At 42.2% G+C, this 16,625-nt stretch overlaps 1 protein-coding gene across 2 annotated transcripts in view; it reads left to right on the top strand.

The window, feature by feature from the left end:
- HECW1 (HECT, C2 and WW domain containing E3 ubiquitin protein ligase 1) overlaps nucleotides 1-16,625 on the top strand; it is a 392,878-nt gene that overhangs the window by 205,388 nt on the left and 170,865 nt on the right. The window contains exon 5 of one of the 2 annotated variants that reach the window (XM_070504453.1): nucleotides 844-938. In XM_070504453.1, coding sequence (XP_070360554.1) covers nucleotides 844-938 — 95 coding nt within the window. Of the gene's footprint in view, nucleotides 1-843; nucleotides 939-15,164; nucleotides 15,341-16,625 lie in introns of those variants that run through there. The other variant, XM_044770932.2, reaches the window with a different exon arrangement.

The following is a 16,625-nucleotide window of genomic DNA, read 5'->3' as shown; positions in this document are numbered from 1 at the left end:
GTCATTTTGGAAAAGCAGGTCACCTTCAAATGACCTGAACTCAGGTTTGCCACAGATTTTGTCCTCTACACAATGAAATGCCAGAAAGTAATGGCGTCCTAGCCTTATCATCTAATCATCATCATCATCACTAGCATTCACTGAGCGCCTCGTTGAATTCTAAGAACTTTTATTTGCTTGTCTAGCATCTTATGAGGCAGGTATTATGGTTAGTTCTATTGTACAAGGAACATGGGGAAAGGGAAGATAAGTGACTTGCTCAGTGTCTCACAGATTGTCAGTCATGGAGCTGCAATTCAAACCCAGAGTGATTCCCCCGAGGCCCGATCTTTTCAGCTTCCATCTATAGAACTTTGAAGAAAAACAAATTGTGAGGCAAAGAGGTTACTGTTGATGTGAACCAGAGTTTAGAAAATATGCCTCCCATCCATGTATTTCAACAACTTCTCAAAGTCTTCCTACAAATTACCAAGATACTAATCACAATGAAGTAAATTACAGAAAAAACAGACTCGTGGTGGGCACCAAACCACCTAAAAGCTTAGAACTAAGGGTCTAAGATCAATAACCTCTAATGGAATAGGGTAGATGCTCAGAAGTCTACAGAATGGATTTCACCTGGGTGCAAAAATGCTAGGGCCAAAACAAATCTTGATGACACATTTTTAGAAAGAAGTCAGACTTGTCCATGAGGCCACATGCTGAACCAGCATTGTCAGGTGTGGCCTGCCTGGCTCCTGGGAAGAATTAGGTTCCAGTTTGTGGGTGTCCTCTCTGGTCATGGCTTGCTCTTCCTGGGTTATATTTTATTCTTCTTAGTCCCATTTTATTTTTGTCTTTCAGCTGAAACTAAGATCTGCTTCAAATACTACCACGGAGTGAGTGGAGCCCTGCGAGCCACCACCCCCAGCGTCACGGTCAAAAACTCGGCGGCTCCCGTAAGTCCCGTCTCTTGCTCTTGGGTCAGACGTAACTCTGGTGCTTCTTTACTTTCCCACTTTGTTCTTATGTTTTAGTGTGCGTGTGTGAGTGAGTGTGTGGGTGGACACACATATGTGGAGATATATTGCTAGATTATGAATAGATAGATAGACTGACAGACAGAAACACATCTCAAAATACTGAAAAAGAAATAAGATCCGGTAGCCGGCCGGTGGTGCAGCGGTTAAGTGCGCATGTTCCACTTCAGGGGCCCGGGGTTTGCCAGTTCGGATCCTGGGTGCAGACATGGCACTACTTGGCAAGCCATGCTGTGGTAGGCGTCCCACATATGAAGTAGAGGAAGATGGGCACGGATGTGAGCTCAGGGCCAGTCTTCCTCAGCAAAAAGAGGAGGCTTAGCTCAGGGCTAATCTTCCTCAAAAAAAAAAAAAAGATCTGAAGGCAAACATTAAAATTCATACTGCTTTTTGTTAGAGAAATGTTATACACTTCAGTAGCTAGCAAGAGGTTTCTAATAGACTTATGTTTAATAGCAGTGAATAATAAGTCTTTCTTTGGAATGTGTTTTTTTTAATTCCTTGGTTTTAAATATTTGTATTTTCATAAGTTTTAATTTCCTTTTAGGCTTATAAATAAATTTTTGGAATAGAGTTTATAGTCTTCGACTGATTTTAGTCATAGAATTATAAAATGATAGGCCTAGAAAAGACTAGAATCTCTGGTCCTTTTTTTTTCCTTATGAAAATGTGGAAACTGTACCTAAAGAGCTTAAGTCATGTCCCTGAGTTCACACAGTCAGCTAATTACAGATCAGGGGTTGAAATCACGTCTTTTGTTCCCTGCTTTGTGGCTTTGCTCAGTACTGTGGTAACAGATGCCATCTTTTCCTCAATTACAGTCGACTTTTTCTCTTTGTGGTGCTTCTTATCTTAGTTCTCAGTCCACCTGGTTAGGTTGGCTGAAATCTCCTTCAAATGGCATTCCTTTTCCTTTTCACGTAAGTTAAAAATTACTGACTCGGGGAGGCTGAACAAAACTTTTCTGAGTCTATTTGTATGGGCCATCCTCGAAAGAGGGTTCCTGGAAAAGCCAAGGAGGTCCTGATAATGTGTTGCCAATGGTTAAGGCAGAAGGGTCAGCTAAATAGAGGCAGCGAAGCTGGAGTTGGGGCTGAATTGAACCAGAGGCAAGGTGGGCAAAGCAGGAAGGTGTTGAACACAGCACAGACAGAGAAGGAAGGAGGCAGGAAGGGGAGTGGAGCTGATGCAAGAAAAGCCTTCCAGATGCAGGCGTGGCTGGCTCCGCCACAGCACAGCAAGTCATGTAATGAGACAGTCTTTTGTCAGACACATTGATCCCTCAGCAAAGATAGACCTTGTCCAGTGCTAGGACTGGCCTGTTGGCTCAAGGCTGGAAGGGGAGAGGCGAGTTCCTCACTTCCTTCTGCTCAGGCCTGATGCTGTGAGTGTGGCCAGCCCTGGAATCAGGCGAATCCTTATCATCAGGCAAGCTCTTTTTGGAGGAAGCTCTCTGGAGCGTTTGGCTCCTCTGAACTCAGCCTACTGGCGATTCCAGATGTAACCTGCTTCTCAGAACAATGTAAAATGCGATCTACATCATCACAGAGAGACCCAGTGTAAGCCTAAAAGAAAGCAAGACGCCAGCTACCCAGAAAACGGTGTGGAGTTGCACTCTAGACAAGCCCACTATAGAAGCGGGATAAACTGTCAACAAACGTAGTCTTTCCAGGGGCTGCCGACACCAGAAACAAGGACTTACATCTGAGAAGAGGAAACACCATATGAAGTGATTCAGTCATGTTGTTGGACAGGAAGTTTCAGGAGACTGCACTGATTCTCTGTCAGCCTGAGTCCTCTTTGTTATTCCATGAATGCTTGTACTTAAAACGCAGACAGCTTGAAACGCGTTGACGTGTTGTGTTGCCCTGATGTCATCTCCGTAATGACTCTCTCGTGTAAATCAGTAGACACTTGGGTTGATGCTTTAATATACGCTCCACAGTCAGCTTTTGTTTCTCTTCTTAATCCCGACACGTGTGAGAGCCCGATCATGAAGGCTATGTGATGCCAGGACCAGAGTAGTCCTCCCGCTGCCTTTTGGAAGAGGAGCACTTGGAGGAGTGGCAGAAGGGAGCACACGGTTTCCTGCAAGACACTATTTTAACGTGCGGCTGGGTTTTACAATACAGTCGCATGTCGCTTAATGACAGGGACATGTTCTGAGAAACGCATGGTTGGGTGAACTTGTCGTTGTGTGAACATCATAGAGGGTACTCACAAACCTAGATGGCACAGCCTACTACACGCCTAGGCTATGTGGTACTAATCTCATGGGACCACCATTGTGCACATGGTCTGTCATTGACCAAAACGTCGTGATGCAGTGCATGACTGTGGTTAAACTGTTAGAGGCCCTTCTGGTTCTATAGCACAGTGCACTTTTCAAAGGAGCTTTACTTACATTATTCTAGTTGATTTCACAGCACATCTGTGAGATAGGTGGAAAGTATCATTTTGGCTAAGTGACCATTTGGCTATCCAGAGATGGGGCTGAATCAGACCTAGCTTACACTTTTTGCAACTCAGTTCAGTTACTAGTATAATCTAGCAGCCTTCTGGGTTAAATAAGCCTTTGCAGTTTGGTCTGGGGACTTAAGGCCTGTCATTGAGAACTCATACTCTAAGTGATAATACATCTGAAATGTCTGGTGCTGGAGTGTGAAAACCCATCGTGCTGATGTGTAGAGTGAGGACGGACCTGCAGCCACTGAGAAGACTTTCAGAGGAGATGCACGTAGGCTGAGTCAGGCAGCATGAATTGGACTCTGCCAGGCCTAGGAGGGAAGTAAGGCCTGGCTGGCAGAAGGGACAGCGTGTGCAAGGGCACAGGGGTATGAAATGCCACAGGCCCGGTAGGGAAGGAAACCTAAATTGTGTTAGGTCTAAAGAACATCTGATTGATTTCATTTTCTCCATATTTCACCCTGTGCTTTGTTTGTATCTTACTGGGAGCACTTAGCATATGTTGTACATTGTTCTTCTGTTTTGTGTAGAAAATCCTTTTCAAAAGTAAGCTCTTCCTCTTAGTACTTTTGCCCATGCTACCTTCCCCTGGTGCATCGCAGGCTCTCTTAATAAGCCCCATGATAGTTTTTTCCTCTCCCCATTTATACATCAAGGGACAGAAATCTGGGGCAGGCATCTCCTGGTAGGGTGGGCATCTTCTGGACAGGATGAGAGCACTCCCTCTGCCTGCTGGATTCTCCTACAGAAGGGAGATTCAGACACATCTGTAACTGTGCTCAGGATGTGTTCCCAGTCCTGAGCACACCACTCCTCATGCCTAATTTCCAAGACTTTCCCAGAGGAGGATTCGCTTCGCAGTACAGTGGCCACCACGTGTTTCCCTCGTCCCCAGCAGTGCTAAGGCCTGGGAACGGTAGCCTCTGCATACAGAAGATCGGTAGCTGTTGGAGGATGACTCTGGCAGGTTCAGGAGGCTGGGCCTGAGGAGTTGGGGTAAGGCCAGCAGAGTGAGGGGCGGACAGAGGACTTTATATTCCTGCCTTCTCTGGGGCCTAGTGTTAGGAGTCCCCCAGATTAGGGGCCAGACCATGTGTAGTCCAAGAATGTATTTCTTTCTCTGTCTTTGTCAACATCAAAATTTGTGGAAATTCCTTCAAGGATTTCGTTATTCTGGGTTGTTCTCATCCTTCCTTCACATTGCTATTGTGTCTATCTATCTATTTACGTATTCTGTACTTCTAGCTTTTTCCGTGAGAAATTGGAAATGAACATGGCAGTTTCCGTTCCTTCTTCTACCACTTTAACCCAGTGCCCCTGCAGCCAAGCTTTTGATAATAATTGAACAGCATAGGTTCAAAGGAAAGTTCTTTGCCAGAATTTGAAACATCTTTTCATAAGTTCATATTCAATATTCGTTTGCTTTGTCAGACCCCTAAGCAGAGGTAAAGTTGACATTCTCCTAAACAAAAAAAAAAGCAACTCAGTAGGACATTTCCCTAGGAATACAGCCTAAATTCATACTCTAAGGTGAGATCAGGTCAAGATTTTCCTCCACAAATAGTCTGGGTCTCCTGCACTGACAAACAGGTGATCACTATCCCCTGAGCTCTAAATTATTACACTTGGCCATAGTAATATTTGTCTTGGGAATTTTAAAAGCAGATCTTTTCAAAAAATATTTTAAGTCATAATAAAGCAACTGTCGACACAAAGTAACCAATAACCATTCTATAGATAAAAGAGATAAGATGAGTTTTACTTGAGCCAAACAGGATTATAACCTGGGATGGCCTTTTCCAGAAAGGAAGAAAGCAGTCGGGAGAAGCATGGTTTTCAGTGCCCTCTTATACCTTCTTAGAACAAAGAACATCCGTTAAACACGCCCAGGATACATATTCATCAAAGTTTCAAAGAAGTGTTCAGTTGCAAATTAGCAGATCAACTGGACCCTGATGTCTGGAAAGAGACTAATACCTAGCGTTACCAATGGGCTGTTACCAATAGGGCGCAGGAGGGGAAGTGTGCATTCTTATCTTCAGAGAGTGCATTCTTTACTTTAATGGTTAAAGCAGATGTATGTTTGATAGGCTATAAATCAGGCTTCTTTAGTTCAAGCCGAATCAGTTTTGAACCCGAAGTTACCCCATATACCTCAATATGTGAAAATCTCTTGTCACGACCATGGAACAGCTACTTTAAAGTTATGAAGCTTCCCGGAAAATACTCCAACCAATTAGTTGCAAAATTAATTCACAGGTCACTGACTGATGTGACCAGCTAGCTAGAATTGTTAGACATAAGCCAATGAATTTGGAAGGCACCTTGGTTTCACAATAGATGATCTTGTGCCCTTGTATTTGGCAGAGATGAAGTGGTAAGACCACTTGTTGATTGAAGCCACTCTTGATAAGCATCAGTCATAACGTCATCAATGTTGGGGTGAAGCTGTCCCAATTTATCAAAGGATCCCCTTCATCCTGTGCGTCCACATGGAGACTCATCTTCACGCCAAAATGCACCAAGAGGGAGTATCCAAAAAATGAATGGAGGAGAACAGAGTTCATCTTCTCTTTTTAACTGGGGTGGACTGTACTGCTCTAGTAAGGAGGGACCCTAGCATTGAGATCCTCAAGACTCTGGGCAGTGGGTTCATAGCCCTCCAGTCAGAGGTGGCCTTAAACAAACCTTGGGACAGCAGCATTTCCCACGGGGCTATTTTCTCATAATTTTCGATTTTGAATGAGTTGTGTTATGTCAAGAATTGCTTCTACACAATGAGAGAGGGACTTGGGAAGAGTTCAGAGCCATTTTCCATAAATCATAAGAAAACAGGGCCTTTTAAGGATTTAGTCAGAACTGAGCCTTTCATGATCTCACCGGATTCATGCCCTACAATCGTATTCTTAAATCTGCCCTTATTTCCAGTCCTAATTCTGGAAACCTGGCCCCATGATGTTTCGGGAAGATGACATGACATTTATTTTATGACTAGGATTTTATAATAGCCCTAGGAGCCTTTTGTGAACTAATTCTGTTTTGCCTCTTGCCTCACCAACATGTTCATAATTTAGTTTTGCAATATGTCCCCGGTACTTATGAAACCAGACACTAAAATGGAACTTCATCCGCAGTCCTACGATGAGACAAAAGTCTGTGACTCAGTCCCTAATATTCTGAAAATCAGTTTCTAAATAAAATAATCCCAGTTACACTAGGAGAACAAAAGTCTGAAGTAATATATGGCACAGCAGTCTAATTTTTCATTTCTTTCCTTCATATATATTTCTGTTAGCCTTTCCTTGGGGGAGAATTTAAGAAAACATTTTTATTTGTAGAAGCTGTCAGTCAAATGCTACAGATAAAATGCAATAAATGTAAACTTGAGTGCTTGAGCTAAAATTGCACACGTGCTTTATTTACACACTAAGGATCGACATTGCTCAGACATTACTAGAGAGCTTTAGAATGATTTTGGAAGGAGGTGTTTTACAAATCTCCTGACTATTGTAACTTTGAACTCTGTCTCAATTGCACAAAGTCAAGGGTGGAATGGGAAAGGAGTTGCTAAGGGGGAGAGAGAGAAGTGGGTGGTTAGATATTGGCATAAGAAGTCATTTCTTGAGCTGAAAATCCACAGCCATATTTTGGTTCCTGCTAATCTGGCAAATTGTTTTACGGTGCTCGGAGCCTGCTGCCTCTAATCCTCTTTCTCCAGAACCCACTCCCACCTCCTCAGCACCCGCGGCTCCCCCAAGACATGCGGTACTCTGATTCCCAACCCTGGAAGTTTGCTCCGAACATAGTTATTTTTACATCTTTGTAAAGCCTGGGAAGCCTATGGCTTCAATAATTCATTTATTTATTCAGGAAATATTTATGAGTGAGCTCTTCTCTGCTAACCACTAGGCGTACAAAACTGAACAAGATAAATCCCCATCCTCATGAAACCATCTGCCTGGGGTGGGAATAAGTGAGCAGTGGGGAGAGAGACAAGAAAACAGGCAATAACAAGGGACCATTCTAAGCACTGTGGGAGTGGACATACAGGGCACTCTGGGAAGACCCAGGATGGGCAGGCCCAGAAGGTGAAGGAAGGCTTTCTAGGTGGAGTGGACCAAATCATGTGCACACCGTATCTAGGATTCCTGATCAAGCCCTTTATTTTTTCTATGCTAATTGCACCCCGAGTGTAAGGTCACGTTGCTCACGTGTGCATCTTCAGCAAAAATACTTTGAAGTTTTGATTAGACTAAAGCAGGGAGACATTTAGACATTTGTATTTTGGTTAACACATCAGGTAGCCTTGTGCTTCTAGAAGAGAAAGAAGAGGAAGGGAAGTCAAAGCCACGTTAGGCATCGTTTCGTAGAGAATCTACCTGGGCCCTGCCCACCATCACAACTCGAGGGACCCCGGAAGTTTGGATTCCATCCTGGCCCAACATTAAGAAATGTGTTCAGTTTTAGGAGAAGAGGTTAAAGTTCACTCTAAAGTGGCATTTTGGGGTCCTCAGTCTGGAGGTGTTGTTCCTGATAAGCTTTCCCACCAGCCTTGTTTCAGCTCCCTTAGTGCAGGGATGGTTTACATCCTTCCTTTCTAGGGTACAAGAAGCAAAACGCCAAATCATATTCTGCGATCACCAATGGTTAGTTCTAAACCTTCTCTTCAAGTTTGATTTTCTGTAGAAACCACATTAGAAAAAAATCAGAAGCAAATCACTAATAGAAAGTGGAAATCCTCTCCATGTTTCTAAGAGCCGTGTTCTTACATGGGAGTCGGGATATCTGTGAAGCCCTGATGTTATGTGGATGTGTTTGTGCCTGTTCCTGGGGAGTGGATCCAAGGCATTCATCAGATTCACAGGGTTCGTGGTCTCAGAAAGCTTAGGGGCCACAGTTACAGGAAACACCAATGTCACTCTTTGCTGATGTGGAGACCGAATTTATCAGGCTTTGTACTGTTACACGTCTACTTTTGCCTTTATTGGAGTAAATATTCTAGTCTTTGGCAATTCTCTATAAAGCCAGGAATGTTCTTCCTGAAAGGAAACAGGTAGTAAATACCTAGGTAAGAGATCCAGACCTAGAAAAGAGATGAATCTTCACATAAATATATCCAATGAGCCAGCTACAGGAGGACATGAAAATTAAATGAAGACCTCTTAAATGGAAGGCTTTTTATTCTTTTTCTGCAGCAGGATACAAATGTTAACTTCTCAGGGATTAGAGGCAAGGAGTCTGGCACAGAGTAAGCAAATCAAAAAAATGTTTGTTTTCCCTAAAACAAAGCAAAATGGATGAATTCATAGGTGGAGTCTTTCAAATGATTGAGGTATTGATAAATCTGATATGATTTAAACTTTCTAGAGCAAAAGGAAAGAAAAGAAGCTTCCAAAATAATTTTCCTTAGCCACCATAACACTGACACCAGAATTGCCAAAGATAGCACTAAACTGGAAAACTATAGGCCAGTCTTATTGATAAATATAAACATAAAAACCTTAAGTTACATATTGGCAAATAGATTTCAAAAGTACCTTAAAATAATTGGACTACATGAGCATCATGCCCAGGTTATAATGTTGCCTCAATATTCAGAAAGCTATTACTACAATAAACTTTATTAATAGAAAGCCACATCACCGTCTCCATAGATACAAAAAAGGCATCTGAGGGGCCAGCATGGTGGCGCAGCGGTTAAGTGCGCATGTTCCGCTTCGGTGGCCCGGGGTTCGCCGGTTCAGATCCCAGTTGGGGACTTGCACACCACTTGGCAAGCCATGCTGTGGCAGGCATCCTGCATGTAAAGTAGAGAAAGATGGGCACAGATGTTAGCTCAGGGCCAGTCTTCCTCAGCAAAAAGAGGAGGATTGGCAACAGATGTTAGCTCAGAGCTAATCTTCCTCAAAAAAAGAGAGAGAGAGAGAGAATGAGAAGACAAGCCACACTGGGAGAAAATATTTACAAAAGACATATCTGATAAAAGACTGTTATCCAAAATATCCAAAGAACTCTTAAAACTCAACAATAAGAAAATGAACAACTCAATTTAAAAATGGGCAAAAGATCTAAACAGAGACCTGACTAAAGAACATATACAGATGGCAAATAAGCATGTGAAAAGACGCTCCGCATCATATGTCATCAGGGAAATGCAAGTTAAAACGACGATGAGATATCACTACACACCTGTTGGAATGACTAAAATCCGAAACACTGGCAACACCAAATGCTGGTGAGGATGTGAGGCAGCAGGAACTCACTTTCATTGCTGGGGGGAATGCAAAATGGTGCAGCTACTTTGGGAGACGGTTTGGCAGTTTCTTACAAAACCAGACATACTCTTATCATGTGATCCCAGTGATCACACTCTTTAGTGTTTACCCAAATGGGCTGAAAACTTAAGTCCATACAGAAACCTGCACACAGATGTTTACTGCAGCTTTATTCATAATTGCAAAACCTTGGAAGCAACCAAGATGTCCTTTAGTAGGGGAGTAGATAAATAAACTATGGTACATCTGGATCATAGAATATTATTATGCGCTATCAAGCTATGAAAAGGCATGGAAGAATCTTAAATGGATATTACTAAGTGAAAGAACCCAATCTAAAAAGGTTGCATGCCTTATGATTCCAACTGAATGACATTCTGGAAAAGGCAAAACCATAGAAGCAGTAAAAAGATGAGCGGTTGCCAGTGGTTGGGGGGAGGGAGAGCTGAACAGGAGAGGCACAGAGATTTTGAGGGCAGTGAAACTATTCCACATCATACTATAATGGTGGATACATACATATTATTATACATTTGTTCAAACCCATGAAATGTACAACACCAAGAGTAAGCCCTAATGAAAACCAGGGACTTTGGGTAATAACTATGCATGAATGTACGTTCATCAGTTGTAACAAATGTACCATTGTGGTGGGGGATGTTGATAACGGAGGAGGTCATGCATGTGTAGGAGCAGGGAGTATGGAGGAACTCTCTGTGCTTTCTGTTCAGTTTTGCTGTGAACTTAGAACTGCTTTTGAAGAATAAAGTCAATTCAAAAAAAAAAAGTGCTTCAATCAGAAAGCAAAAATTAAAAATTTCTATGGCACCCAGGGATGATGAGGCTGTGGGAGAAGCGTGTGTATGCTATCGGGTCCATTTTTCTTGAGGCAATTTGGCAATATATATAAAATTTATCAAAATTTTTCTTGGGCGTATTTGCAAAAGATCTTTGAGATATAAGTACAAGAACATTCGTTGCTGCATTGTGGGAATAGCAACAACAAGGAAACCAAATTGTCCACATTTGCAAGACTGGATGTTACAGCCCAAGGGTAGAAGAATGAGGGCATCCAATGGTGATTATGGGGAAAGTTCCTCAATATGTTTTATCAAGTGAAAAAGCAAGGCATAGAACAGTGCTTTTAATATTACCCTACTTATGTAAAATTTTTATTAATAGTTAGAAAGGTAAGTATAAAATTATTTTCAGGAAAGGATAATAAGAAATGAGTAACAATGGCTACCTCTAAGGATTTTGTGAGGGTGGGGTGAGTGTCTTCATGAGCGGGCATTCACTTATTATTCTGAACCTATTTTTACCTGTTTATGTTCTCCAACAATGGATTTCTTTCCTTTTTTACCTGTTTGTATTTTCTAACAATAGATTCCTTAAAAAAAAATGTTTTTTCATTGTGGTAAAATATATATAACAATATTTACCATTTTAACCATTTTTAAGTGTACCGTTCACTATCATTAATTACCTCCACATTATTGTGCAACCATCACCACCATCCATCTCCAGAACTTTTTCATCTTCCCAAACTGAAGCTCTGTACCCATTCAACACGCCCCTTTCCACCTCTCCCCAGGCCCTGGCAACTACCTTGACTGCTGTCTCTGTAAATAGACTGCTCTAGGCGTCTCATATAAGTGGAATCATTCAGTGTTTGTCCTTTTGTGATTGTCTTCAAAGTTCATCCATGTTGTAGCATGTGTCAGAATTTTCTTCCTTTTAAAGGCTGAGCAACATTCTCTTGTATGCATATCCCACATTTGTTTACCCATTCCTCATCCATCGATGGACTCTCGGGTTGCTTGGTGTAGATATTTTTAGGGAGGACTCCATTGGTATTTTGGGCAGGAAAATTGCTTGTCGTTGCTTTCCTTGCATTGAAGGATGTTATTGTCGCTCATTATCTATAAAAAGTATTCTGTGGTTCGGATGAAGAGAAACGTTAAGAAAACACAGAGTTTGGCTCCTTCTGGAGTAAATTCAATGCAATGAACAGATGGAAATCCTAGAAAATTTCACTTATGTTCTCAACATGATTCAAAAGAACATTGCGTCTTTGAAACCTCATAAGAGAGTGATGAGAGGTAAGAAGGGACAGTGAGGAGTTGACCGGGCCACCTTTTGGCTCACTGTTATAGAGGCGTGACTTAGAAACCACAGGCCAAGGAATTACTGAATTAGAAAACAAACTGAGAAAATTCAGCCCAAGCCCAGCAGGAATAGGAGATGAAAAGAGAGAGAATAAAAGAGACCTAGAGATCAAATCTTTGGACAATTGGAATTTCCAGAAAAGAAAATACATAGAAAAAAGTAATAGCCAATGAAATAAAAGATGAAAATATTTTCTGATATTAAAAAAATGCACTTCAGACTTAAAATAGAAAGCCCTAATCATATTTCAAATACTAGAATTTATATAATAAAATACATGCATATGTTCATGGTAGAAAATTCAGTAAACACACAAATAAGAAGAAAAAATAATGCAGCAAGCTCATGGAACTACATGGTCAGGTATTTCTGGAAGAATTTTCAAACTGAAGAATCCTATAAATAAGCAGGAGAAAATGTCAGGATACCTAGAAAATAACAAAAGCCAAGAAACTTTGAAAGTCCTCTCCCCAGCCCTAAACTTGGCAAGATGACTATTTAAAGGAAACACTTTGTTTTCTACTGTGCCAGTGGTCAAAGATGTGTGAGGGCAATGGAAGGCAGATATTCTCAAGCATGTAAGAAGACAGAAATTGCCCACACATCAAAGAGACAATTTCGGGTTCCAGGAAGCTGTGGATGGAAGAGACTGGTAGTGAATAAGGAAGCTGGTTAGCTATGAAGAGATAAGGCAAAATAATTGTAAGGTTCGTTATTATCTTATTATTCAAATATATATTATATGATTTATTGCGTGAATGGATTAAGCAAAAAACACTTTACCTCAATAATCAAAAGGCATTTTTTAAAAAAAACTCTTTAAATAGCAAGATTTGCCATGGTCAGGAATATTTGTTTACACCAAAAGGCAGTGATTGCGCGTGTGGGTTTGACCTGTTGAGGTTGACAATGTAGCTTGTTAGAGGGAATCCGTTGGAATGTGTCTTGTTATGTCACTAAGCTTCACCAACACTTCCTGACTGGTTTGTAAAGGGTCCCTGAGCCACGAGGAGGACTAACCATGGTGACTGGCTCAGTGGGCTAGGGCTGCCGTAACAGAATACCACAGACTGTGGGGCTTAAACAACACACATTGCTTTTCTCAAAGTTCTGGAAGCTGGAAGTCCAAGGTCAAGGCGTCTGCAGGTTTGGTCTCTCCTGGGGCCTCTCTCCTTGGCTTGCAGACGGCTGTCTTCTCCCTCTGTCCTCACACTGGCTTTTCTCTATGTGCTCACGTGCTGGTGTCTCTCTCTCTCTTCTCATAAGGACCCCAGTGCTATTGGATTAGGGCCCCACCCTCAAGACCTTATTAACCTTAATTACCTCTTTAAGGCCCTATCTCCAAATGCATTGGGGGTCAGCGCTTCAACAAATGCATTTGGGAGAGACACAGTTTAGTCCATAACAGAGACCCACTGTCTCTTTGGGCTGACTTGACAAAGTCTACTCCAGCCATCTGCTCACAGTGTCTGTGCTCCAGAAATAGTCGTATAGCTATCGATCTGTAAAACGTTTTATTTTTATATAAAACATTTTATATAATAACATAATAAAATTTATATAATAACAAAAAAATGTTTTATATATATATATGTATATGCATTAAAATGCAAGGATTTGATTCTAATTTTGGGGACTCTTTAATGAAACAACACTAGAGAAGACTCCTGATCTAAAAGCATCAGTCCCATCTCCCTGGTCATATAAATAAAAATATACATATGCACATTTGTATATACAATTGTATATATATGAAATTTTCTTTTCATTTTATTTTTATTTCCATGACCTTGATTATCTCCAACACAGTCCAGCAAACCAAATATATACTCATCCATTGCAATGCTTGGCCACGAAACACTAGAGATTTTTAAAATTAAAATTAGGATCAAAATAAGTATATAGGATGTCACTATTTTTAACATTTAAAAAGTGCAGAAATAGTATATGCTCTTTGGAAATACATGTAAACGAAAAGAAAAATATCACCCATAATTCCCCACTCAAGAAGCCTCAGGAAAATAGAGAAATTAAGGGTTTTTGATTATCTCTGGCCCTGGAGCCAGTGTTTGGAGTAAACTTGACAAGTCTCTGGGGGGCGGTCGGGGTCTCAGCCAGCGTCTGGGTTATGTTGACTCTTGTGGCCGTCTGGCACAGTGCCTTTTACACATTTAGTGCCCAATAAATGGCCATCAGGTTGGCAAAAGACTAGCTAAAGAGATCATTCTGGTTTTTAAATCCTAAAGGGCCTTTCTATAAAAACTCTTTTTATTACCACTTCATTGAAGGATAAGAAATTTCAAATCCAAAATTCCTGATTCCAGATTTGCAACTTTCAGCTCCAGTGTTTAACTCAAGGGTCACACTCTGGAAAAAACTTCCCTTCAAGGAAAAAGTCTTGAGAGAAAGGAGATTCTTACTTCGCAAGGATCTCACAGAGCTGACATGAGTAAATGAAATCGGACTCATAAGCAGATGAATGAATGCAGTGCGTAAAGCTTTCTGGTAGATCAGAGACACCTGGGACTCAGTTCCTCCCCTCTTCAAGCAGAAGAATAACCCCTGGCCACACGTGGTTTGATGTGGGCCAGAGAGAAGGCAACCCAGGCCAGCCTCCTCTCCCATCCAGGGTGCCCACCTTTCCCTTTTGCCAACCACGTTTTCAAACTTTATTTCGTCTTCTGCAGGTATCACGTGCAGCAAGCTGCTGTCAGTCCTTCTGCCTTTCTTGGCCTGCAAGGAAGGTGAAGGTCAGGTTGACTAACAAGTGGATTAATCTGATCTCTTGGTTTCTTTGCTTCAAAACACATAACAAGACTGACCCAAGTTGCGAAGCCTTCAAAATACGCTTACTCAAGACTTCGCTGTTCACTGTGCAACCTCACCCTGCCCCCTCACAATAATTAATCTCGGCTCCTGGTAGATCATTAAGGTCCCAGTCCCACCTCCTTCAGCCACCGGAACTGGGCCGTGAAGGGCCCCTGGATTTAAGGTGCTGCGGCTGACCGAGGAGCCAGGACCAGCGCTTCAGATCAGGCGTCTTCTCCAGTGTTTTTCATGAAAGAGTCCCAAAAAGTCAGAATCAAATCCTTGCATTTTAACCCACAGAAATGAATTTTTTTTCTCCTTTGGAGTTTTCCTGTGTTGCTTTTAACAAAGATGGCAGAGGCCCTTAAGTCAGCCAAGTGCTCAGGCATGTTGCCAGGGTGTAAAGGCCCCTATCTGTGCTCCTGCCAAAGGGAAGGCAGACTTGTCGGGCAGCCCTGGGTCGGAAGCACAAGTCTGATCCTCAGGGTCTTCTCATCCCGCCCCTCTGTAGATCATCCCTCTGTCCGCACTCTTGACTGCAACCATCGTTTAGGAAAAATGGCTGCTCTGTCAGTACCCAAAGATGACTACATTTCAGAGGAGGTTAGTAGAACTTTAGCGTTAATGCTTCGGTGTATTGATGCATTTATTTATACATCCGAATGGATGCATTTACACATAATCACTAACAGCTTGTTTTAAAGAGTTCCTTGAATTTAACTGGAGCCTATTATCTCTCTCCTACATTGCCAGTTCTCCTCTCTTCTCCACCTTTCCCATCTCAGCACATAACATCTCTGCTCAAAACTGGCTTTCTTTCCATAGCATTCTTTCTGGAGCCTTCAAGTCCTAGCTGCTCTCCCTCTGCCTACGCCACCACCTCCTATTCCACTTCATTCTGGCCTCACTGGTTGTCTTTCTTTGTTTTTTTAATTTTTATTATTTTATTTTTTTTTTTTGAGGAGGGTTAGCCCTGAGCTAACATCTGCTACCAATCCTCCTCTTTTTTGCTGAGGAAGACTGCCCTGAACTAACATCCATGCCCATCTTCCTCTACTTTATTTGTGGGACGCCTGCCACAGCATGGCTTGCCAAGCGGTGCCGTGTCCACAGCTGGGATCTGAACCAGCGAACTCGGGCTGCCAAAGCGGAACATGCAAACTTAACCACTGCACCACCGGGCCGGCCCCACTGGTTGTCTTTCTGACCCTTGGATGCAGCAAGCTCATCTGCCCCCAGGGCCTTCACACGTCATGTTTCTCTGGTTGGAACATTTCTCCCAGATAGTTAAATGATTTACTCCTTCTCTTCATTTAGTACTTTTCTCAAATGCCACTTCTGAGGAGTGGCCTTCCATGACCCTGTGTCTCAATTTTCTCCACACGCCTCCAGTCACTCTCCATTCTCTACCATGTCTGCTTTTGTTCACGCTGCTTGTGTTGTAATTTGTTTATGTTTGTCCCCCTATTAAAGACATGACCTCTGGGGTCAGGGATGGGCCTGCCTACCCTGTTCAGGGCTGTTCCCCAGCACCAGCTAGGCCAGCACCTGGCACTCCATAAAATATTTGTACCCAGTGGGCCTGGTCCAAGCCCTGCACAGGCCACTTAATAACTTGGTGGCCTTGGACAAGTTATTTAATTTCTTTGAGGCTCTATTTATGAATCTACAATGAAATAGATGGGTGGTAAAAATGGGACCCATTTCACAGGACTGTTGAAAGGTTGTGGATGAGGATGAGGTGAAATGATGCCTCTGATGTTCTCAGCACTTGCCCAGCGGATGGTAAGTACACAGTAAGAGTTCATTTCTATTGAGTCTCATGAGCTGATTCTATAACTGTCTCTCTGTGGAAGTACGCCAGCTCTCTGGTTGCAAAATACATAGA

This window comes from Equus asinus, chromosome 1, assembly GCF_041296235.1.
Source record: "Equus asinus isolate D_3611 breed Donkey chromosome 1, EquAss-T2T_v2, whole genome shotgun sequence".
NCBI classification, from domain to species: Eukaryota; Metazoa; Chordata; class Mammalia; order Perissodactyla; family Equidae; genus Equus; species Equus asinus.
The sequence above is the reverse complement of the archived record's forward strand: the minus strand, read 5'-3'. Positions and strand labels throughout refer to the sequence as shown.